At 41.5% G+C, this 25,898-nt stretch overlaps 1 protein-coding gene across 4 annotated transcripts in view; it reads left to right on the top strand.

Moving 5' to 3' along the window:
- Positions 1–25,898, top strand: part of WDR7 (WD repeat domain 7) — a 350,838-nt gene that overhangs the window by 136,107 nt on the left and 188,833 nt on the right. For all 4 annotated transcript variants that reach the window (XM_014570212.4, XM_075932629.2, XM_006116571.4 and 1 more), the window contains one exon: positions 6,932–7,045. In XM_014570212.4, the coding sequence (XP_014425698.3) occupies positions 6,932–7,045 (114 nt within the window). The remainder of the gene's footprint in view (positions 1–6,931; positions 7,046–25,898) is intronic.

Below are 25,898 nucleotides of genomic sequence, written 5' to 3'. Positions count from 1 at the left end.
ATAAAAGATCAGTGATTTAAAATGAATGTATTTCTAACCGATTATATGACTCTTATGAAGTTTAATTTAAAGCCTGATGCTTTGCATTGATTTCAGTCTGAGTTTTGATTCAGCTCACTCCCAACCTTGATAAAATGGGAAGGTTCTGTAGTTGGATTTGTAATCACTGAGTTACACGCTTCCTGGAACAAATTCATTTTAGTTAAATCAGATCTTAAGGATGACAGGTGCAGATAGAGCTCAAAATCCAAATGTGACTGATCTCAGTGAAAGCAGAAAGGAAGCAGAGATCTGGAGACACTGAACCCTGACTATCAACTCGGTAACAAGAAGTAGGAAAGTTGAATGAGTGTATGTATCGTACAGAAAAGCTGGCACAGGTTACATGAAAAGTGGAAAAATACCATCTGAGCATTCTTGGCATCAGGCAGATGAGATGGGAAGAGAGTGGCAGGATGACTGAGGTGTGGAACTTCACATTCCGTTTGGTGACCTGCAAATAGATGATCATGGCTGCCATAATACTTATTCAAATCAGTATTCACTAAGGGAATATTTACACTATAGAGATGTTCGACCCTCCTGAGGACGATCTTCTAGCATTTGATTTAGCAGGTCTAGTGTACGCCCCCAAATTGAACACTGAGAGCAGCTGCTCCTCCCCAATGACCTGTACTTCTCATTCTGCGAGGGGTAAGGGAAGCAGACGGGAACATGTGCTCCCGTTGGCCTCCCACAGCATAGACACTTCAGCGGCTTGGCTTAAGGTAAACTGAATCCAGGTATGCATTTTGTCTCAAGCCAACCTGCCTAGTCTAGTGTAGACCTAGGCTTAAGGGTGCTATCCAATACAAAGTTATCTTTTTGGGGCCGCTGTACTGTGAGCTTCTGATAACTTATCCAGGTGTATACCAATGGAGACTGTACCTTATTTGAGGAGGAGGAACTTCCATCTCAGAAGAGGCTTCCTAAAGAATTTTCAGGATTAAGCAGCCATTCTTATCTACCCTCTTTGTGGGATAGGGAGAATGGAAGAGTTTCAGATACTGCTTAGCCCTGGGGTCAAACCAGTCATGTTGGGGGACACATCATGTGTGTTCACCGACATTCTGATGTAGGGAAGTGGGCTTTTCATAGAGTATTTAGGTATAAGTGGGCTATATTGTAGGATGCTGCATGCATGAAAGATGGAATTTATGAAGCTTCTTGTTGCCTTTATGCAGAGGACCAATGTGTTCTCTGGCTCGTGTATTCATGCGTAATTCTTATTGTTTGTTGCATACTTTTTTAATGATAATTTATATCACCTTGTAGATGTGGGGTGGTGTTCTGTTACGGAGGATTTGATAGTTAAGGTTGCTTTCTTAAAAAGGCTTAATTTAGGACATGCATAATGGGGAGGGAAGTTTGTTTCCTGCATGTTAATCTTTCTGTTAACTTCTATTCAAAGTTTATTATGTTTGAGTTTTCTATTTGGTTTTTGTTTAGCTTTGTGTAATTGATTATTAACAGGTAATATAATCTTTGAGGCTCTATTTTTTTGTGGATGTGTATCATTAAAATAATATGTATCTACATCAAATGATCTTGAATAGATATTGCAAAATAGGTAGAAAGGAAAGTTTAGTCTTCATCAGAGACTAACATATGCAGTCACTGTCTTTGGAGATATTGATGAAGAATTGCTTGTGCTAAACAGTTGCTTCCTCACATTCACAAATGGAAGCCACATGCTGATGTTAGTTAATTTGGTTACAATTTCCCTTCAACCTGTTTGCAGAAGTGGTTTTAGAGTACAGGGAATAGGAGAGGCAAGAGGGAGAATGTTATAGGGTAAAATAGTGTGGGGGAAAAGGAAAGTTTGGAGGAGGCACATTATGGAAGAATACAAAGAGAATGCAAATGGAGTGGAAGACTGCCTAGACATCAGGGAAAATTTTGGAAGACACCAGATAGTGATGGGTAAGTGGAATGGTTGCCCATTCCCCACAAGGCTAAAGTAGAGTAATTTTCCACCAGCCAATGGAGAGGCTCAAATATTTGCATTTCAAATATGAAATGATCACTCACAAATTGGGCAGTCTCCCTTTAATGGCTCAGAATTTTCAGGAAATTATTTCAGGAGTTTATTGCAGTAAACTCTCATGTTTAAGCCCATTTCATGATTTGAGGAAGCCAATTCCTGACTTTTGAATACATATTTTTGGCAATAAATTGCATAGGGAGGTTGTGGAATCTCCATCACTGGAGATATTTAAGAACAGTTTGTATAGACCTCTATCAGGGATTATCTAGATCAGTGTTTCTCAACCAGTGGTACGAATACCTTTGGGGGTACTTGACATACCCCCAGACTTCTCTCAACAACTGAAAGTTGGAGAAAAGTGAATTTTTGTTTTAAGTTTTACAGCGCTGTATTATTTTTATACTTTTTACACTCAAAAATTTCATTGCTTGCCCTTCTGCGAGTAAGTTGTTTAAACAAATGTGTTGCAATGGTAGAAAAAATTGTGTCTGAAAACTGTAGGTACTAGGGGTACTTTTTTTTTAAAAAAAGGGGGATACTTTATATTTAAAAAAAAAAGTTGAGAAACACTAATCTAGATGGTGTTTAGTCCTGCCATGAGGGCAGGCGACTGGACTTGATGATCTCTACAGGTCCCTTCCAGTTCTAGTATTATATGATTCTATGAATACAGCTTCCATTTTTCTCAGTGCAGTCATCACTTCTCTCTAGTACCAGCCTTCCTTCGTGTTCTAGCCATTTAAAAAATGTAGAGGTAGGCACAATCTGGTGGGCAGAGAGCACTTAAACGGTGCTCCAAATTTTGGTACAGCATAAGCATCTGTCTTACAAACTCCTAGTGGTTCCTCGCAGAGGGAATGTCTTGGTGGCTGTCCCAAGATCCCATCTTGTGACTGGGAGAGGAGTTGGAAGGGATCATTGGTGTAAAGAGAAAAAGGGAATGTGTAGATTTGCCTGGGGATGGAAAAAAAGGGGAGTTCACCAGCATTAGTGTTAAATGATTGAAAGTGCTTCACACAAACCCACAAAAGCACAAGTAACGTAAATTTGAGTTTTCTTGTGCCTTGTAATCTTCTACTCAGTTATACACCTTACCACTTCCCCAGTTACTATACATCCAAATAACATTAATTTTGTCCCATTAAAAATGCCTGCCTTCTAGCACTTCTTTACCAGACTAACCCCTTGTAACACACTAAACCATTACGTTAAACCTGCACAACTAATAATAGTCAGGAAGAAAGGGGATATTATGATGAAGAGCATGTGCCAGAGAGAAGGTTGAAGGACAGTCAGGTGAGCTTGGAGGTGGGTAGTCTGGAATGGTTGCAACAATGGATAGAAGTAGTCGTCTTTACTAAAGGTAGCCTGGTAAAGGGAATAGAGTTAAGGTTATAACTGTAGGTTATAACTGTTGTGTATGCTAGTTGTGATAATAGTAAGAAATGTATTAACTTTATTTTTTAATAAAGTACTGTATTCAAAAGTATTAAATTACATGATCTTAATACTAGCATGCTTAGTAAAGTAATACTAATGACTGTTAGGGTATGTCTACACTACAGCACTAATTCGAACTAACTTAATTCGAATTAGTTAATTCGAACTAAGCTAATTCAAACTAGTGCATCTAGACCTAAAAACTAATTTGAATTAGAGTTTTGCTAATTCGAACTAGCATGTCCACATTGAGTGGACCCTGGCCGGAACAGGTGCCGGCAGGGCATCAGGTTAGTACTTAGAGCATGGAGCTGCTGCCTCAGGCTAGCCAAGGGCTGTGCTTAAAGGGATCCGACCCCCACCCCGGACAGACATTTCTCAGGGTTCCCCGCTTGCTTGTCTACCTCGATGAAGGACAGCAAATCAGTCCTGTCTTGGAGTACCCTGAGTGCCCACAGTCGGCACATCACAGCACTCAGCCATCAGCCCGGCTGCTCTTGCCGCAGGCTGCCATCTAGGGGGGGATCAATCAGGGGGCTGTCAGGATCCAGGAGACCCTGCAGGAGAGCTTCTACTCCGAGGAGCCCGCAGAGCCATCCCATTCCTCCTTCACCTCCTTCCACTTACCCCTCCCTGGCTCCCCTTCCTGATGTAAAAAAAATAAAGGACACGTGTGTTCAAAAATAGAAACTCTTTATTTAACAAAACTGGGGGTAGGGAGGTATTAACCTCTGGGGAGACTGGGAAAAGGAGGTGGGAGACAGGAAGAGAAAGGGTGGAAGAGGGGAGGAGGAAACCTGGGAGGAGGGAGCTGGAAGGGGGAAGCCAGGGGAAGAAGGAGATGGGGAAGTATAAAACTATGGTACGCCATATCTTCAGTACTGTGTCTCCTCACCTCAAAAGAGATGTTTTCGTCTTGGAAAGGGTTCAGAAAAGGGCAACTAAAATGATTAGGGGTTTGGAACAGGTCCCATATGAAGAGAGGCTAAAGAGACTGGGACTTCTCAGCTTAGAAAAGAGGAGACTGAGGGGGGATATGATAGAGGTATATAAAAGCATGAGTGGTGTGGAGAGGGTGCATAAAGAAAAGTTCTTCATTAGTTCCCATAATAGAAGGACTAGAGGATACCAAATGAAATGAATGGGTAGCAGGCTTCAAACTAATAAAAGAAAGTTCTTCTTCACAAAGCAAATAGTCAACCTGTGGAACTCCTTGCTGCAGGAGGCTGTGACGGCTAGAACTATAACAGAGTTTAAAGAGAAGTTAGATAAAGTCATGGAGGTTGGGTCCATGGAGTGGTATTAGCCAGGGTGTAAAAATGGTGTCCCTGGCCTCTGTTTGTGGAAGGCTGGAGATAGATGGCACGAGACAAATGGCGTGGTCATTGTCTTCGGTCCATCCCCTCCGGGGTAGCTGGTGTTGGCCGCTGTCAGCAGACAGGCTATTGGGCTAAATGGAACTTTGGTCTGACCCAGTACGGCCATTCTTATGTTCTAAGCTCAGGGTCGGGGGTCTCACTGGACCACGTTGATTTTCATGCAAACCTGCTCCTGGGTTCGTATGTGGCCTTTGGTGGCCAGGCTGGCAGCTATCCCTGCCCTAGACGGCCACTTTCCTGTACCTAGTGCGGAGGTCGTGGACGTTGGAGGCCTCCCCCCAAACCTGGATGAGGTCCACGATCTCCACACTAGACCAGGTGGGCGCCCGCTTCTTGCGGCCCCGGGCAGGCTCCTGGGAGCCACCAGCCTGGTCCCGGGAAGAGACGGAGGGCTGGGTGGCAGCAGGTGGCTGGCTCGTGCCATGCCAGGTGCAGGGTCTGCTGGCTGGGTGCTGGCAGGCTTGAACCTGGCACAAGCACCGTAGCCAGACTGTGCCTCTTTAAGGACTCCGGGGCCGGGAGGGGGACAAGAGAGTTTCCCTGGTTTGGCCCAGAGTGGTCACCAGGGCAAGCTGGGAAGGGCTAGCCTCTAACTAGTTCGAATTAAGTGGTTACACAGCCCTTAATTCTAACTACTTAATTCGAACTAGGCGTTAGTCCTCGTAGAATGAGGTTTATCTAGTTCGAATTAAGCACTCCGCTAGTTCGAATTAAATTCTAACTAGTGGTTTGTATGTGTAGCACCTATGAAAGTTAATTCGAACTAACGGCTGTTAGTTCGAATTAACTTTGTAGTGTAGACATACCCTTTACTGATTTAGTTTAGCATTCTGTCTTGTCTTTTCATTGCCTTCTTTATTACTCTATTTCAATTTAAGGGCAACCTGTTAGGGCGCTTCTACACAGCAGGACTCAACTCGAAATAAGCTACACAAATTGATCTATATCAATTGCATAGCTTATTTAGAAATAACTTATTTCACGTTTTGGTGCTGTCTACACAGCACTTAACTTTGAAATAGAGCACTCTTCTAACTTCCCTTACTCCTTGTAAAATGAGAGTTCAGGAGTCGTAATAACAAGTCCTCCAGCTTGACAGTATTTCAACTTTATGTTGAAATAACTGCCGTCCTTATATGCAGACTGTTATTTTGAGATAACGCTAGTTATTTCGAAATAATGTTGCTGTGTAGACATAGCCTTAGAGAGAGTTCTTTTTCTTGTCTTTGGATTTAGAAATTCATTCTTTCGGTGCCTCCAATCTTATTATAAGGACAGAGGAGCTAGTCTTATAACTGAAGTTTTTGTTTTGATGGGTGCACGTGCACACACACAGTAGTTGTTAGTTGTATTTTAAATGGTTGCATAATACATTTTCATTATAAAATGTTTTTTATGCAAGAACCCATGGTGGGACTATCCTGTTTTGTTTTTCATTAGAGACATAAGAATTACTGTATAAGACCAGATCAGTGGTCGGTCTTGTCAGGTATCCTGCCTTTGGCAATGGCTTTAGATGCTAGTCCAAAAATTCCCCCTGCAACCTTCCAAGAAATCCTGAAGCTGACAATTACTAAATAATTTGTCCATAAGGGATGTTTCTTTGAAACTGTGTTAGCCGGAAGTTATTGTGGCTGAAGAATGAAATGTTCTACTTCTCAGTATTCTCATTATCCATATAAATGTCCAATCCTTTTCATAATCAAATTCCATCAGATGTAAAGAAATATATAAATGCTTTAGGAATCATTCCTATATTTATAATTACAGAAAATTATTTATATTTTTTCAATTTTGTCATACTTAGAAAAAAATTATACTAATTCATTTTACAGGAGAGTAACTGTGTGGCTATATTTTGCCTTCAAATATCAATATTGAATTCTGCTTCTATACGTTGATAGAAAAGGAAGAAAAATTTGAATGGAAAGAAACTTTCCAAAATAGTTGAACAGAAAAAAGTTACATTATTTTGAAGCATTGGCTGTTTCTAGTAGGAGAAAATTAAGATGGTTTGCTGTTATAAATTCGAAGTAAAGATCAGCTGAAAACAAAATAATAATTCATGTGATTGAATTTCTTTCAGCTGGAGTGACAGCAGAAGCCATTCAAACTGGTAGTGCAAGTCCAGATTCATCAGGGTCAGAAGTCAAAGTTCAGGAAGAAGAGCATGATCTTGTTGATGATGACATCACAGCAGGTGAGCATTAATATATGTAATGACACTACTACATTCCTATTGTTATTGCTTCTATTCCTTTTAAATCCTTCCAGTTAATAAGTCTATATTAGAACTGACCGGAGGGATTTGACACACACCAATATCTTGTGTGTCTATACCAAAAAAAAGCCAAAAAATGTTGTTTGCTTTCTGGCAAAAAAGCTGACTTTTTCCCCATCCTGCCCCAAATTGTTGGTCATACAGGCAACAGTGAAAAGAGCATTGGCTACACTATCAGAAATTTAAAATTCCTTCCCATAATTGCTTCTGTTTTCCACATCAATCTATATACTTAACTGTATTTTTCCTGAAACCCCATGATTCTTCTGAAGACAGGAGACTTCACTCCTTCAGTATCAGGCACGTCCTGGCACTCTACCTGCAAGGAACCAAACTCATTGGAAAATTTCCAAGGCTTTGTTGTCATAGCGTTAAGATTATATAGGTGGGCCTTATCTTCACAGAGGATTTGGGTTTCTGATACATCTAAGAATGCTACAGAAGAACTAAAACTACCTCCTCTTGAGATCCTCATAGTTCATGCCACATGATTGCAGGTGGCCTTATCAGACATTTCACTGTAGGATTTTTGCAGAGTGGCAACCTGGAGCTTACTCAACTTATTCACCGTACACTATACTCTAACTCAAGCTGTAACTGCTGGTATAGCTGTAGGAATGGTAAGTACTACAAACATCTCTGCTACTAGCTTCCTCACACCACCTACCCCTTTCATCTAAACATTGTCTGTGGAGTAGACATAGGGACCATCACTTGAAGAATAAATGGAGGTTATTTACTGTATCTGTAATCTACCTATATATTGCAGTCTTCCCGTCTGCTTTGGATCTGGTTGGATTGTGGTAAGAGGAGGAACTGGAGAGGCATTGGCCCACATTGCCTCTTATACCTTCAGTCGGGAGCATGAGGGAAACTACTGCTCGTGTATGGGTCTGTGGACACTGGTCTGAAAAATGTCCAGACTCAGACACATGGCACACGTTTACATATGTGTGGAATACAGATAAGGATGACACTTCACAAAGAACCTCCACTTGCACTAAGTAATCTCCATTTCTAATCTGACTGCTAAATATGAAGCAAGAAATGCCCTCTGTTAATATATGAAATCACTGATTGTAAAATTGCATCCTGTTGATATAATCAGCCAGTGTTCCTTCTAAGATTTTCCATCCATGAGTGGAGTGAGTTTTATCTTGTGCACCAATATTTAAGTCATGTGTACTTGCTTGGATGTGTGCAACCATGGCTCTCAAGTTTTTACATATCTATCAATATCATCAGGGCTCGCCGAACCGTGGCGAGCCCCATTCGCCAGCCGCGCTGTCTGGCGATCTGCGCATGCGCAGATCATTCTGTGCATGCGCAGATCACCCGAACCCGGCTCTTCCGGGTTGCAGTCTACTCGCCATGGGCGAGTAGATTGTATTATTTGTCGAGCTCTGTATATCATTATATAAATAAATAAATGTTATGGAAGAAAGAATACCAAAACAAGGGTCGTGACTTTAAATGTTTATTTAATATGAAGTCAATTAAAAAGAAAATTAATAATGTAAAGTTTCAGTATGTTAGATTAGCCTCAAGGCTACCCTAAATCTGGACTGTCCATAGTTCCATAGAAGTCATAGGAGGCCAGAAAGAAGCGCACTGCTCATACTGTGGCAGCAGTGGCCAGAGCCACAGGCCCTTTAGAATCACTGAGTCCCAGAGAAACTGCCCTCTTTGCTCCCCGTTCCCCGTTGATGGGTCTGGCGGGACACCAGCTCCTGGGATTGGTGGCAACACATGCATGCTGCTAAAAGTCAGGCAGGGTATCTGCTGTTTATCAGCTCTTTTCCTGCGGCATTCATATTGTCATCGGGAGAGCGCTCCTGCCCGCCACACACTGATCAAACTGGTACTTGCCCCTGCAAAACTTTTACCTTTGGAGGTGAGGGGAACACCGCTGAAGGACTTAAGCTTTGTTGTTCAGTGGTCAGTGTAGACCTAGCCAAGTCATCTGACAGACAACTGTGCTGTAGCAATATGAAAACTGCAGCTTTTCAGAACCTTGTGCGCGTACACTGACAAAGAGAATCACATGTACTTGAGCCATCATCGGGCCCATACATGCACAATATTTAGACATGTCTTCAGCGTACAGTTAAAGACACTACTATCGTATCCTAGCCAAATAAATCACCAGCCGAGGAGAGCTGTTTGTTATCAGTGTGCATCTACAGTTAATTCATTGGGTCTTCCAAAGAAACATGCAGACTCAAGATTACACTAATGTAATACAGGACTTTTTATTTACTATAGCTTTAGAAGAAAGTAGAATACAGGCAGTCCCCGAGTTACGCGGATCCGACTTATGTCGGATCCGCAGTTACGAACGGGGCTTTTCTCGCCCTGGAGGACGGGAGTGGCGGGATGCCCAGATGCACCGCGGTCCCGCCACCCGCGTCCTCCAGGGCGAGAAAAGGTGCTCCATGTCTCCTTGGTCTGCTGGGGGGGGGGGGAGGAAGGGCCCCCCCCCCCCCAGCAGACCAGGCTTTTCTCCGGACGCATGTGGTAGAGCAGCTGGGGCGCTGCTGGTTGGTCCCGCAGCGCCGCTCTGGGCGCTACTGGACCAAACCGGCAGCACCCCAGCTGCTCTGCCCCAGGCGTCCTGATTCAGCCGCTGCTGGTCAGTTTCAGCAGCGGCTGAATCAGGACGCCTGGGGCAGAGCAGCTGGGGTGCTGCTGGGTTGGTCCAGTAGCGCTGAGGAGCGGCGCTACTGGAGCAACCCAGCAGCACCCCAACTGCTCTGCCCCAGGCGTCCCCAAGTCAGCCGCTGCTGAAACTGACCAGCGGCTGACTACAGGAAGCCCAAGGCAGAGTTGCTCTGCCCCGGGCTTCCTGGAATCAGCCACTGATCAGTTTCAGCAGCAGCTGACTCGGGGACGCCTGGGGTTGAAACTGATCAGTGGCTGATTCCAGGAAGCCCGGGGCAGAGCAACTCTGCCTCGGGCTTCCTGTAGTCAGCCAGTGGTCAGTTTCAGCAGCGGCTGAATCTGGACGCCAGTTCCGACTTACGTACAGATTCAACTTAAGAACAAACCTACAGTCCCTATCTTGTACGTAACCTGGGGACTGCCTGTATGTCTTCTGGACTATACTGGGAAGAGTGACCGGAAATGGATACGATTAATTGCACTCATGTAATTCATGGCAAAGCAAAGAAGCTTATGATAAGCTAGTATATAATGTTTGTACTAGTACTGGGAGGTGAAGAATGCATTTGGCACCAGCTTTAGTTGCATTTAGTAGTAAAAATTTCACTGTCAATAGTTTCGGAGAGAGCACCAAGCAAGTAGTAGTTTCAGATTAATGTTTTGAGGAAGAATACTAAGGAAAAGTTGCACAGCATTCCTCCTGCCTGCGCTGTTATTGTTACTATTAGAAACACAACCAGCAGCTTCTGATTCAAAAGCAGACAACCTTTACCCTCACCCCGGCACTCTTTTTAAAGCTAAGAGTAATACAGAGATGTATATTTTAAATGGACTGTGACTTTGCAATACTGAAGAATGTTTAGATTTTCCATATTCCACTGCTTGATTACTACAGAAAATCTTTCTTTCCATTTTTAAAGCTTCTTTATTTCAGTAAAAGTATAGAAGAATGAAGTTTAATATCAAGTATATTAAGCATACCACCACCAGCTGTAAAACCCCTACATTTTCAAGGACTATTCAAAACACAATTCTGTTTCTACTGCATCAGAATATTAATTGACAGAATAAGCTCCAAAACTAGTGCTGTAGTAAAACAGCTTCCAAAATGTTATTTCATGTTCATCTGTTCTTTAATTGTAAACATTTATTTGCATACATGTTTTATCACTATTGCTGATTTACAATTGTTTGAGAGCAGAATCAGTCCCACTCAACACTGAAGAAATGCTGATTTTGCTCTCCCTATATCTCATTCTGTCTTTCCCTCCTCTTCCCTGTCTCCTCTCCCCCCCCCCCGAGTGTTTGAGCCACCCAGCCCTGACCTCAGAGCAGCCAACTGTCCACCACGTAGCTGCTGCCTCAACCCCCGGACAGCAACCCTCTCGTGGCCCCAAATCCTGGCTGCCCATCCACCTGCAGACCCAAACCCTGGTGTCCCAAACCCTAGAGGCAGCCCACTGCCTGCGGTCCTAACCCTGGCAGCAGCCACCCGCCCACAGCCCAAAACCCAACAGCAGCCTTCTGCCCTGCATGTGGCTGCAAACCCCTGTGACAGTAACCTGCCTGCCATGTGGCTTTTGCCCCAGTGGCCCCCGGCCCAGCTGGCACCCATGCCCCTCACCTTCCAAATCCAGCAGGGATGGGGGTGGATGGAGAATTTTTTGTGCGTGGCTGCGCAGGTGCGCACCTTAAAGGGAACACTGCAGTCAGCCTCTGTTGCTGTAACAATGCATTATTTTAATTCTTCTCTTTTCCACCTAACTCCTCATTCTGTTGAAAGCATTTAAACCTTTCCACTGGGGGGAGGAAGGGGAGAAAGCTATAGAACTCTTTAGACAACTGTAGGACTGTCATTAGATGTGGAGTTGATCCATTGGTAGCAAACATAGTTAACTAACATGGAGTCTCCTATTTTGTTCCTATTTATTTCCTGTTATGTTAGAATATTTACGTGTTGAGAGAATGAGTTTTTTCTTATTAATAGGTTCTCTGACCAGAGGAGCTCTCCAACGTAGTCAGGGCTATATGAAGAAGTGTAGTTTGAAAAGTAATTAGAAATTGTTCAGAAATCTTTGCAGAACTGAAATCATGTCAGTGATGTGCAAGCAGAAAAATAGTACAATAGTAGTTGCACAAGGAAACGAAATAGCTGTGTCTGATGTAATTATTTTTGTTAGAAACGTCTTGTTACTAAATAAATGTTCTCTGTTTGTTTTATGTTATATATATTCTCACAGCTAATGTCTTAAATCTGGCAAGATGGTACGTTCTGCCCTTGACATGAAGTAGCTTATTTCTTAGCTATTATGGTTAATTAATGAATTGTCTTTTGTGATGTTTAGATCTTCCTGACTTGTAGATAAAGATTGAGCAAGTAAGCACTATTTGAATCAGTGTACAATACCATCGTAACTTGTTAAGTTTAATGTAGGCAAAGTTGATGAAGTCTAAAGAGCTCTGGTTTATTTAGTTAAATTTATTATAACTTTTGAAAATGTATGCTTCCTACTCCATAAAAATATGCTAAATATAGAGTATTTCTCTCCTGAATTTTTCTTTTCATGCCACCTGACATGCTATGTATTAAAAGGGAAGAGTATTCACTATGCTCAGAATTTAAATAGCTAAAAGATTTTCTTAAAGCACCATCAAAGCAACTAGCATACCGCAGTTTATAGATTGTGCAAGTTGCCTTTAGTTTGTGTGACTTGATTGAGTTGTGTATGGATTTTATGAGGGTTTAAAAGAAAACTATATTTATTTCCATTGACTAGAAGACTATATAAATTACATTATGAAAAATCTGGTAGGCATACTGACAGAAACCCATATCAAAAACACCACATTCATTTTGGGGGTATCCAATGGTTAGCGCATTTGTTTTTTATGGGCAATATAGCTAGTACATTTCTTGCTGGTCTGATTTTCACAGTAACTAAGGAATAAGCTTATTCATTTTTCTTCCTTTCTAAAAGAAATCATTACTGCATAATTAACTTTTTCCATGTTGTATGAATTATAAGTTGTAAATGTATTCTGTAATATGCAGACTTTCTACTCTATAGTCATTTGTTATTAGCATTGTTTAATGGCAGTATAATTAATTACCATCAAAATGCTGTCCTATGTTGAAGGCATATCTACATGTAATTGAATCCACATGTAATAGAAAGTTGACTACAGCTTCTACTTCCCTAAACCAGTACTCCCTGCTCCACTAACATGAGTGGTCTTGCAGGACCAAGGATGTTCCTGGGACTAGAGAGCTTTGGGCTGAGCCTATGAGCTGGGCATCAGCAGTAGCCCCAGTCAGGGTGCCAGGAGCTCACCTGTGGCAGCAGGGGTAGGGCTCCACAGTAGCCCTGGCTGGGGTGTTGGGAGCCAGTCCACAGCAGCAGACCCAGGTTTGTGTGGCAGCTCCGGTGGAGGCACTAGGGCTGTGTGTAGACTACATCCCTCTTTCGACAGAGGGATGTAAATTAGACACTTTGAAACTGCAAATGAAGCGGGGATTAAAATATCCCACACTTCATTTACATAATCGCATCATGGCACTTTTTCAAACAAGCGGTTTTACTTTCGAAATGGTGCTTGTTCAACAGAACTCCAGGATGTGATTATGCAAATGAAGCACAGGATATTTAAATCCCCACTTCATTTGCTGTTTCAAAGTGTCTAATTTACATCCTTCTGTCGAAAGAGGGATGTAGTCTAGACACAGCCTTGCAATCGACCCTCAGGAGCAGTCTGGATGTCTGCAACAGCCCTGGCCTGGGCTCTAGGAGACAGATGGCGGAAGCTAGGCCGGGCATCAGCAGTAGCCCCAGCAGAGGGTAGCAGTAGGGCACTTGAGCCTGGCCTGGCTGGCCACCTAGCTGTGCCAGAGACAGGAGTGCCTGGCCTGAGGCCCAGCTGGCACTGGGTAGGGGTAGCAGGCTTGGGGACTGGTGGCAGGGGACCTTCTTTGGTCTGGCAAATCCCCTTGTTCAGGACAGTTGAGGCGCCGGACCAGGGGAGGTACAAGCTGTATTATGAAAACAAAGTAATGCAAGTCAGAAGTATTAAAATAAGGATTCACAGGGAAATAGAGTTGACCTTTCTTCATGTCAGCATTTCCTTTGCCAGACTACTATTTTCCTACTCCTTGATTGTCCCATCCTTAGAGTTTCTCCTCTTCCTTTCTTCTCTGAATTTATTACCATGATGTCAGATAGCACAATTGTGAGCACCTACTGCTGCAGCTGGCAAAAGGTTTTGAAAGGACAAGATAGGAAGACCTATTTTCTGTCTCTATCAGAGAAATTCTAAGACATGAGCATGCTTTTTCTTTGAGTGGCACTCAGCATTTTGAAATCAGGAAGCCATAGTATGTTGTTGGAGTCTTCCTGCAGTGATGGGTCTTGGTTCAAGGTAGTGAACATTTCTTGTTAGTTCACTTCACAATTTTATGAAGTGTACTAGATAATTAGAATACTTGTAGCATAACTTTATAATTTACAGATAAAAATTGATTCTAAAAATCTTTTACATACTGAAAGTTGACTTATTAAAGTGGGAAAAGATAGGTAAAAGCTGTATAAATTAGGCTTATGATCACTTCAGTATAACTTTTTTTTCCAGAAGGATAGTTCTAACTGGAATGGAAGTAAGAAAAAAAAAATTGAGTCTTGAATGGAACAATTTAAATCTCACCTTGTCATCTTAAAAATATGATGCAGCTTCGTTTCCTGCTTATCTTTTTAAAGCTAATATTTATTGATCAGCTGCCCAAAGTAATGCTAGTATGCAGTGGTCAACAGGAATTTCTTCAGTCCAACTTGACATTCACCAAACACTTCCATTTATCCATCTAATTTTTTAAAAGGATCACTTTCCCATCAATCCTTTTAGAGATTAGGACATTCTAGTTTAGGCAGTTGAAAAAAATTGCTGAAGCCTATTTCAGGAAAAATACTTTTACTAATACACTAGACTGTGTGTTAAGCATTTTTTTTAAAAAAATCACTTACAGTAGTCCTCAGGGAAAATGGATCTGTTCTTAAATATACTGAACATATATATTTTAAGCAATTTTCTTTCAAAACAGTAGAATGTGTCCATTATCTTTCATGGCTGGAATATAAAATTCAGTAAAATGTTTTACTTGTGCATGAATTGAACACACATTTTAGTCAAATTATAAGCATTATCATTTTACAATTTACTACAATTCCTTCTTGGGCAAAAAGCCCACTGGCTTCAGTGGTCAGGACTTCAGGATGCAGAATAAAAGTCAAGTGACTTTTTGAAAACACTGTATTCTAAATATATTGTATATTTCAAGGTGTGGTGATTTGAAAGAAAACATATTACTTAACACTTCCCCATGTCCGACACCTGAGATCCTAATTCTGCAAAGCAAAATGAGTTTATCTAGAATGTTAGAAAGTTTGAAGGAATAACACTTTTACAGATAAACGATATAACCAGCTGTAATGGTTTTGGCTGTTTTGTGAAAGAGACAAGAGCTTTGTTGATAAATCAAATATCTATTTGTCAAAATATATTTGCCACTAACCGGAACGTTCTGTCAATATAATGTACTGTTTCTTCTATTTTATTGTAACAATTTTTAAAATATTAGTTGTCAGAAAACTCCAGCCATTCCCCACAGGTCCTGCACATCTAGGTAGTTATAGTATACCTCAGAGGCTTGCTGTGAGCCTCTAACCTGCTTCTTATCCTTTTCTGAGGCTAGGATCATAGCTTACTGAGCCACTCATACCATTGGCAAAGTTAAAGGATTGGGGTGAAACCCCTCCATAAGTCCTGCTTTCCAGGAGCAGACATTTTAGTGGTATGGGGAGTGTTGGGGGGAACCCAGGCTCACCCACTACTCTGGGTTCTGGCCCAGGGACCCTAAGAATCAGCAGTTTTCCTCTAGCCCAGTACAAAAGCCTTTTCCCCGGGGTCACTTCCCTAGTACCTTTTCTTTGGTACCTGAGTGAATCTTTCTTGCTTCAGTACCAACACACTTTCCTTTCTCAGACCTCTCAGCAACACACATCTTTGCTTCAGTCCCTCCATCTTCTCCTTCCCCCTCACTTTCCTGAAGGGAAACCTTTTAAAGTAACCCAGCAGGCCTTAATTACTGCAGGTGCCTGATTAGCCCGCTGCTTCAGGTAAGCTCTTAATTAGCTTCAGGTGCCTGTCTTCATTATGTGGCAGCAATCCCTGGCAGTTTACTCAGGAAACAGAAAAGCAATCACTCAGCTCCTGGTATGTCTATCCTCCACCAATCATTGTAGCTAGCTGCCCTGGGTCTGTCATATATGTATGTATTCCTGAGCTCTAAATGAGGAACATAATTTTAAAAAACACTTATATATCTTTTTCATTTAGAAATGTACATATATACTTGTAAGGAGTATTGATACAAGGAATGTGAAAGGATAACCAGTTAACTGGTAAACATCACCCTTAACGGATGATGCTTATGGGTTCCAGTTAACTGATAGAAGCTAGAGCAGCTCCCTGCCTGCCATGGGCTCCAGCCTGCAGGATCTGCCATGGACAGAGACTGCTCTGGATGCCTATTGCAGGCCTGAGCATGTCACAGGCAGGGCTGCTCCCGCTGGGCTGGAACAGCCTCTGCCTGCGGCAGGGGGTAGGAGGGAGAGGGAGAAGGTGAGCTGCAGCCCAACTGAGCATCTCTCCCATCCATTCCCCTTTTAATTGGTTAACTGGTTAAATGTGATGTTTAACTGGTTAACCAATTAAATGGGATTTTACTTTCCCAGTTGCTACTGAATTTTGAGGGTCAGTACTTACTTGTCTGCACCAAAGATTTTAGTCCACTCCTTGTTCAATATAGTAAGGAAATGGCTGGTCATATAATAAGAGTCAAGAGTCAAATATCACTGACATTGTCCAAAAACAGATAGATAGCATGATTCTACGTCAGTACCTCCGTTTACAAGAACAGTATAGAGAACTGTGGAATGTAGAGATAACTGTGACAACTTTCTTAAACTTACTGTAGTGAAAATTGTCTTGAAAAGAAATTCTCAAGAAGTAAAACTGCAATAAGAATTAAGAATCTTTGATGAAACATGTGCATCATAAACAGAAAATGATTAACATTGTTTTTTAATTGTGATCTGTGAGCTTCATTAATGAGTCTTTATTTTCTTTAGTAGATGTAAAAATTATACATGAAGAATCTATCATTAGAGCCACCTGCTGCTGTCCAATGTAATCTGATTAATATAAATCTATACAGAAGGTAGAGTTCACAGATAGGTAGATCTTCCTGGGCTTGAAAAATGTGCTTAACGTTCAATGGAGGATTGCATTCGCTTGCCAGGGGCTGATGTGACAGATGGTGGAGAGACCATTCTAAATGTCTAATGGCTTCAACCCTTCTGGAATTCCACCCTATATTTCAGTAGCTATTAAATGTCTTGATCCCTTTTGTGCCTGGAATTCCCACCACCAACACTGCTCATTTGGACACTAGTCATTTGGTGGATACAAGATGGGCTCTCTCTGTTGTTCTGTCCCTGCACTTAGTTCTTCCCTGCAGCAGGAAGTGATTGGTGGTGGGAGTTCTTGGTTCCCTTCTCCCTCCATTAGCATCTGTTTTTGGTCTCTCCTTGTGTCACACACTTCACTGGTCATACCTCTTGGGGAGAGAGAGAGCAAAGCAAAGGGCTTGATTGAGATAAGCACAATTCAGCTGCAGAGAGCTGCAAACCAAAAACTAGTCTGGAGAGATAAGTGATATGTGTCCTTGCTCAAAAAGAGGTGTTGGTTAAAGGTCTGAGACCTGAGAAGACATTTTTTGAGCACACCATGAAGAGAGTCAGAGGGGACACTCTTCCCCACTGAATAACTCCTGAGTCTGATTCTGCTGTTGGTCAGAGCTTTTCCCAGCAGCTATGTAGCTGTAGCTGGGCAAATCTATGATTATGAACAGACGCACAGTCTAGCTGCAGAGTCAGGAAAATAGCCGTGCATCTGTTCACCTTCTGTTCATATGTGATGTCTTTTTTTTTTTTTTTTTTTGTAACCAGAAAAGAGCTACACACATACATATGTATTGTGTGTGTGTATAATTGTAATTCAAGTTTAGCTTCTGAAAATGTGAAGGACTCCCATTTACCAAGGATATGTCTACACTGTACGCTTATTTTGAAATAAGCTATTCTGGAAGAAATACTCCAAAATATTTTGAAATAGCATGTCTGCATTATAGGGAAGCCTCAAAATTAGTCTAAGGCAGACTTTCCTAATGTGGAAGTGCTACCTCGATTTAGAGGCCCAGGAGGCACTGGGGAGTAATTACTTTGAATGGCTATTAGAAGGGAGGAGCAATTTGAAATAGCAGCAGTGGAGCTCACTACTTCTATTCCGAAATAGCTATTTTGGAATAGGCATTATTCCTCATGGAATGAGGTTTACAGAAGTCAGACTAAGATGTCCGTTATTTTGAATTTATTTTGAAATAACGGAATTGCTGTGTAGACGCTCACATTGTTATTTCAGAATATTGCTGTATAGATGCACCCCAAGGGAAGTTTCCTGTTTAGTAGGAGTATGTAAATGTGTGGATTTTTCAGCCATATGAGCTTATGTGTACTCAACTGATTCACAATAACTCTTCTAAGCTTTTATAGAAGTGTTTTAAAAGCATTTTTCGAAGAACTATAGTCCTGTAGTGAATAGATGTAGTTTGCAAAATTTGCTTTAATGCTATTTATATTCTGTCTCTTTTTTGCTCCAAGTAGTAGATACAGAGATGTGACAACCGTGTACAAATTAACCTAAAATAATTTCTCACTTCAGCCATATGCCCCATCTTTAAGCAATTAATGTCCATTCTCCAAAAATGTCCTGTTTTTATGAGAATCTCTATTACATTTGTAAATTGCCTGCTGGATTTTTGAAATACAAAGCTGTTAGACAACATCTAGAAATGTAAATAAATAAACGAATGAAGCAGTTTTTGCATGATTATGTATATTTAATATAGAAAATAACCATATCCAGTGTATTTCAGTGTAAAAGAAGGAAGACTGTTAGTCTGAGACTGAATATTGATTTTTGCACATCACTGCTTTTGAGGTCCGTACTTATAGAACATTGATATGTCCATTCGAGTTGAAAGATTATAGGAACTGGCACCATATTAAAGTGCAAATTGAATCTAGAATGCAAAAATTCAGTACTCTGTACATGCCCTACCATAAAATGCCTAATCTTTGGATCAGTCAATAATTCTTATCTCTTTTACATGGTACAGATATTATTCTCACTTATAAACTGTACATTTTCATCAGACTTTCCACTCATGAATTTGTAAAATATTTACATATTATTCTATTTTATCTTGTGTGTATTATTTTTATATACAGTTCTCTCTGATGATGTTGCCTTCAAAAATTCCAGTAACTGGAGTTTGTATATTGTTTCTTGACTCTAGCTAGCCGCTAGAGAGGCCCACATACCACGAAAGAATCATAGGACTGACAGGAACCTTGAGAAGTCATCTAGTCCAGTCCTCTATACTCATGGCAAAATTTAGTATTGTGTAGACCACACATGACCGGTGTTTACCTAACCTGCTCTTAAAAATCTCTTATGAGGGAGATTCCACAAATTTCCTGGACAATTTACTCCAGCTCTTACCCTCTCTGAAAGGTGAAAAGTTTTCCCTAAATCACTCTTGCTAGAATTTAAATGCCTTGTTTTGCTCCTATTCTCAGAGGTTTGGGAGAATACTTTTTCTTCCTCCTTTTAACAACCTTTTATATACTTGAAAACTGTGATTGTCATCTCTGTCTTTTTTTTCTCAGGATTAAACAAACCTAGGGGTTTTTTTCAGTCTTTCCTTATCAGTCTTATTTTCTAGATCTTTAATCATTATTGTAACATTTCTCTGGACTTTTTTCCGTTTGTCCAAATCTTTCCTGAAATGTGGTGCCCAAAACTGGACACAGTGCTCCAGTTGAGGCCTAAACAGTGTAGAGCAGAAGAATTACTTCTCTGTGCCTTGCTTACAGCACTCCTGCTAGTATGTTCCAAAATGCTGCTGCTGCTGGTTGTTGTTTTGTTTTTCAGAAGTCTTACACTATTGACTCGTACTTAGCTTGTGATCCACTATAACCCCAAAATCCTTTTCTGCTGTACTTGCTAGGCAGTTATTACTAGGGGCTCCGGGTGACTTGAAGACATCTAACTTGTTTAGATAATTTTTAACTTGTTCTTTCCCTATTTTAACCTCTGATCCTATCTCATTTTCACCAACATTTAGTATGCTTGTTGTCTAATTGCTACTTCTCTTTTCTGATGAAAACTGAAACAAAAAAGGTCATTTAGTATTTCTGCTATTTCCACTTGTTCTGTTATTGTCGTCCCCTCCTCCCCCACATTGAGTAATGGGCGTACCCAATCCTTAGCATATCCAGTCCTTGTTCTTCCTCTTCTTTCTAATATATTTGTAGACTGTTTTCTTGTCACACTAATGTCTCTAATCTTTTGTGTCTTAGCCTTTTTTAAAAATTTTTGTCCCTATATACTTCTGTTATTTGTTTGTTTTCATCCTCTGTAATTTGGCCTGTTTTTCCTCCTTCCCATTTTCTGTAGGACTCTTTTTTGAAATTCAGATAATTGAAAATCTCCTAGTTAAGCCAGAGTGGTTTCTTGCTATATTTAATATTTTTTTCTTTGCTGTGGATTAGTTTGCTTTGGTGCCCTTAATAATGTCTCTTTGAAAACTGTCAACAGTCTTGAACTATTTTTCATCAAAGACTTGCTTTTTATGGGATTTTACTTACCCACTCTCTGAGTTGGCTAAAGTCTGCCTTCTTGAAATGCGTTACTTTTATTGTGCTGTTTTCTCTCCTGCCATTCCTTAGAATTGGGAACTCTACCATTTCATGATCACTTTCACCTAAGCTACCTTCCATTTTCAAATTCTCAACCAGGTCTCCCTTTTTGTCAAACTAAGATCTAGAACAGCCTCTCCCGTAGTAGGTATCTTTACCTTCTAAAATAAAAAAAATGTGTCCAATACAGTTTAAGAATTTATTGGATAATTGGTGCTCTGCTCTATTATTTTCCCAATAGATCTCTGTGGAGTTGATGTTCCCCATCACCACCAAAGTCATAAGCTCTGGATGATTTTGTTAGGTTTTTTTTTTTGTTTTAAGCCTCATCCAACTCTCCTTCCTGGTTAGGTGGCTTATAGGCCCCTACCCATACATCACCACCTTTCTAACTCTATTGTCCTTCCCAGAGGTTTTCAAGAAGTTTGTCTCTTGGAGTATGTCTAGACTGCATCCCTCTGTTGGCAGGGGAATGCAGATTAGGCAGGTCAACATTGCAAACGAGGCAGGGATTTAAATATCTCATGCCTAATTTGCATAAAAATGGCCACAGTTTTTGCCGACTTAGCACTTTGTCCGCAAAAAGCGGCAGTCTAGAGGGAGATCTGTCGATAAAGAAAGCCTTTTTCGACAGATCCTGTAAATCTTGCAGGAGGCATAAGGGATCTGTCAAGAAAGGCTTTCTTGAAATGTTTATGTAGGCAGGATGTGGAACTTGCCATAGTTGTAGATGTGAATTGTTTTAAGGCTCTTTCATACTGGAAAAGCTGCTTATAAATTATTGGCATGAATTCAAAGGACAGTGTTTGGCCAGACTCTAGGGATGCTGTAATTTTTCCAACATTTACAAGTTTTTACAAAATTTTCCCAAAATTACAAGTTTCTTAAAGTACAATAAGCAGTCCTGGATGGCTTCTAGAAAGATCTTATCAAAATCCCATCAAACCCATGTTTTTAGCCTGTCCCCAAATTTTCATAAATAAATTATCTTTTTGTTATGCTCCAAGACTCACTATATTTAGTCTGTTTCAGACTAAGGAGGGGAGCCATAGATCACACTGCACTAGACTGACCTAACCTGGATTGAAGTAGCTGCGTCTGAAACAAAAGGTGGCATTCTGTCTATTTTCAGATGGGTAGGGCATAGCCATCCCAGATATTTCTGTAGTCTTGTTTAAAAGCAACTGAGCAACCAAACATTATTTCCAAGTTGCTAACACAATTAATAAACTTCCTCAATCAAAGGAATAGGTAATTTCTCCTCCAGGTTCTTCCTTTACTATTACCATAATTTTTACTCAATGTCTTACAGGAAATAATTTTCCTGAGAGAGTAATTAAAAAAAAAAAGAAAAGAAAAAGGTAACTGCATCAGCAGCCTGGAATAGCCTTGTTGTTGGGAGCTCATCTGTAACACTACTTAAAAAGGAACTAGGGATTCTTGATGATTCCCTTTCAGGTTGGAATATAAATTATCACCTTTCTTAGCCAGGATTAACATCAAACAGAACTTTAGTAATGTGATGGTGGCCTGAGTCCAAGAATGTGACAATTACAGCTGTATCTTTAGTAAAGAATTGCAGGTAAGTAAATCTTACTAAATATTTTACAAACATGTATCTGTCTGTCCGTCCATCCACTTGTGAGTCGGTTTGTTCAAGAACTTCTCCTAAATGGTAAGAGCTGGAACCACCAAATTTGGTATGCGGCTTTCTTTTATTATAACTTAAATCAAGGCCAGGGTTTGGTTGAGTGTGGAATTTGATTGTTTCTCATAAAATAGAAAGGGAAGCAACTGGCTGGGGAAAGTTGTACTACAGACTGACCACAGGGGTGCAGCAAGAGACCAGAGACGGTGATTGGGACAGTTATAACCCCATTGGGCCACCAGGGGTCAAAGTTGGAGAAAGGGAGAGCAATATGCTCTATTTCAGAGAATTTGTCTGTTTGTGTGTTTGTGTCTATTTGTCCCCCAGCCATGAGACATACACTCCTCCCCCAGCTATGCCTGGCCCCAAGCTGCTGTGGTGAATGAGGGCTGGAGTTGCCCTCTCTCCTCTGGGCAGCATGCATACTGAATACAGGCAGTCCCCGGGTTACGTATAAGATAGGGACTGTAGGTTTGTTCTTAAGTTGAATCTGTATGTAAGTCGGAACTGGCGTCCAGATTCAGCCGCTGCTGAAACTGATCAGTTTCAACAGCGGCTGAATCTGGACGCCAGTTCTGACTTACATACAGATTCAACTTAAGAACCCCAGGCATCCCCAAGTCAGCTGCTGCTGAAACTGATCAGTGGCTGATTCCAGGAAGCCTGGGGCAGGGGCTTCCTGTAGTTAGCCACTGGTTAGTTTCAGCAGCGGCTGACTTGGGGACGCCTGGGGCAGAGCAGCTGGGGTGCTGCTGGGTTGGTCCAGTAGCGCCGCCGCTCCTCGGCGCTACTGGACCAACCCAGCAGCACTCAAGCTGCTCTGCCCCAGGCGTCCTGATTCATCTGCTGCTGAAACTGACCAGCAGTGGCTGAATCAGGACGCCTGGGGCAGAGCAGCTGGGGTGCTGCCGAGCTGGTCCAGTAGTGCCCAGAGCGGCGCTACGGGACCAACCGGCAGCACCCCAGCTGCTGTACCACAGGCGTCCGGAGCAAAGCCGCGGACCACAGGGGCAGCGGGACAGCCAAGACGCGCCGTGGCTGTCCTGCTGCCCTCGGGCTCCGCGGCTTTGCTCTGCTTTGCTCCCCGTCTCCCTGGTCTGCAGACCAGGGGAACGGGGAGCAAAGCTGTGGAACACGCGGGCAGCAGACAGCCCAGACGCGGCCCACGTGTTCCGCCGCTTTGCTCCCCGTTCCCCTGGTCTGCAGACCAGGGAGACGGGGAGCAAAGCAGAGCAAAGCCGCGGAGCACACGGGCAGCGGACAGCCCAGACGCGTCTGGGCTGTCCGCTGCCGTCTGCTCCGCCGCTTTGCTTCCTCTCCCTGGTCTGCTGGAGACCAGGGAGACAGGCCCCGTTCGTAACTGCGGATCCGACATAAGTCGGATCCGCGTAACTCGGGGACTGCCTGTACCTCATCTCTGGCTCCTCAGCAATGATTTAAAAGAAGAAAAACAAAGTTTATTTGAGTTAAGGACCCAAACAATGCAAGGTAAATCTGAGTGCACCGATATTTTCCAACTGAGGAGTCTATAGATAAGTATCTGAAACCAAACTTTGGCTTTTTAATAAGAGATCCAATTTTCAGATCTGCTGAGTACTTGCACAGAATTTGTAAGTTCCTAATGCTTCTGAAAAGGAAGATGCTTTTTTAGTTTCCTAAATATGGCTTTAGGAGTGAAATAGTAGACAACTATTCTTGAAAACGTGATCCTTAACTACTCTCTAGCATGTGAACCTAGCTTTGTGATTTAATTCACAAATTTAAATTTGATAGTAAATATTATTAATACCTCAAAGTATTAGAATGAATTGTATTTAGTTTCAGAAAACTATAATGCTAATTTTAGAATACCAATACTTGCACTATACCAAGGTGAAGTACAGTAAGTATCATTTTTACTGCAATGCTGATAACTAATATCAAAATGCCATCTCTCTTGGTTTCTTCTATATTCCCACAGCTGTGTAACCCAGCATGCTGCAGCTACACAATGGTGTTATAGCCTTAAGGACTTTTCTGCAGTAACATCCCCATTACTTTATGGTCAGCATGTTTACAGCCTTTCAATCTAGCAGATACTCACTGTATCTCATTTTCCTTTTGTATTTCTCTCTTGTTTTGAGATTTGGAATGTTAATTAATCCACTTTAAGATGCTCTTTTGTTAATCCAGATATTTCTGTGATTTTTTTTTAAAAAGTGCTTTCTGCTCTGGTCTCTATTAATTTGCTTTTCATGGTTTAATAAACTCTGCATATTTAGATTTTTTTAATACTATCCTAAGATTCTTTATAAAGATAATAGAATCCTAAAGATCTCCTTCTCAGTGTCCTTAACGACATGATACATGGAAAATAAATACATTCAAATGCTATAGTAACATTTTGGGTTTGCCCTACACATTTATCCCTCTTTTTTTATTTAAACTCAGAAGTGTACAGCAGTGATATACTGTACAGGCAGTCCCCGGGTTACGTGCAAGATAGAGACTGTAGGTTTGTTCTTAAGTTGAATTTGTATGTAAGTCGGAACTGGTACATATTGTAGGGGAAACTTTAGCCAAACATTTCTCCAGAGCTCACTTTTATTCTCCCACACCTCACTTCCCTCAGTCCTTTATTCTCATGCTGAGGTGTCTGCTGAGAAAAGCCGCTCCGCGTCTCCCTGGTCTGTTGGGGGGGGCGCTAGCTTCGCATCTCCCTGGTCTGCTGGGGGGAAGCAGCTAGTGCGGGGTTGCCTCACCCCGTTTGTAAGTAGGGATCCGATGTAAGTCGGATCTATGTAACCCGGGGACGGCCTGTATTAAACTTGGTAATCCTCTTTCTGAATTTAGTGGCAATAAATATGACATAAAATAAACCTTTATTAGTCTGAGCAAACCAGTATTCATGCAGCATCTCAGAAAGTACCTTTGTGTTCTTCCAGACACTAAAAAACCTAAGTTTTTTTTATATAGAAAATGACCGTATAGTCCCCTCTTCTCCCCCTGCAATTTCCTAATATCTCACCATCCAGATGATGAAGTTAAAAATAACTCAAAATACACATTAGTAAAATGGAGAAAACTGTATATGTAGTAAATATTCCCAGCCCCGTCACCGGTATGGTATTGTAGAGCGTACTGGCTCATTTGCACCACTGAGTGTAGCTGTAACATTCTAATTAGACCAGCATAGTTCTACAGGTAAATTTCTCTGTGTATAAAAGTCATAAAATAGCAAAAGAAAAATGCCTAACTTTTAGATGAAAAAAGAGGCTCTTCACAACATGTTACAGACTGTGATCAGGAGTAGCAAACCTGGTAGTGCAGGCATAGCACAGCAAACTAAATTGCTTTTAAATTCATATACAGTAAAACTCCAATAGTCCGGCATCCAATAGTCCGGCACTCCTGATAGTCCGGCATCAAAATGGCAAGAGCCTAGTGAGTGAGCTTCAGCAAAAAATGAGTCACAAGGTAACAGCGGCAGCAGCTGAACTGAGCAAAGAGTGTAAAAAAAGCTTAAAAACACTGAAACATTACAGTATACTGTATACAGTATGTATAATAAAAAGGGTTAAGAACACTTTATATACAATATATAATGTATACA

The sequence above is a fragment of the Pelodiscus sinensis genome, chromosome 6 (genome assembly GCF_052426305.1).
Source record: "Pelodiscus sinensis isolate ZL-2025 chromosome 6, ASM5242630v1, whole genome shotgun sequence".
Taxonomy (NCBI): Eukaryota; Metazoa; Chordata; order Testudines; family Trionychidae; genus Pelodiscus; species Pelodiscus sinensis.
The sequence above is the reverse complement of the archived record's forward strand: the minus strand, read 5'-3'. Positions and strand labels throughout refer to the sequence as shown.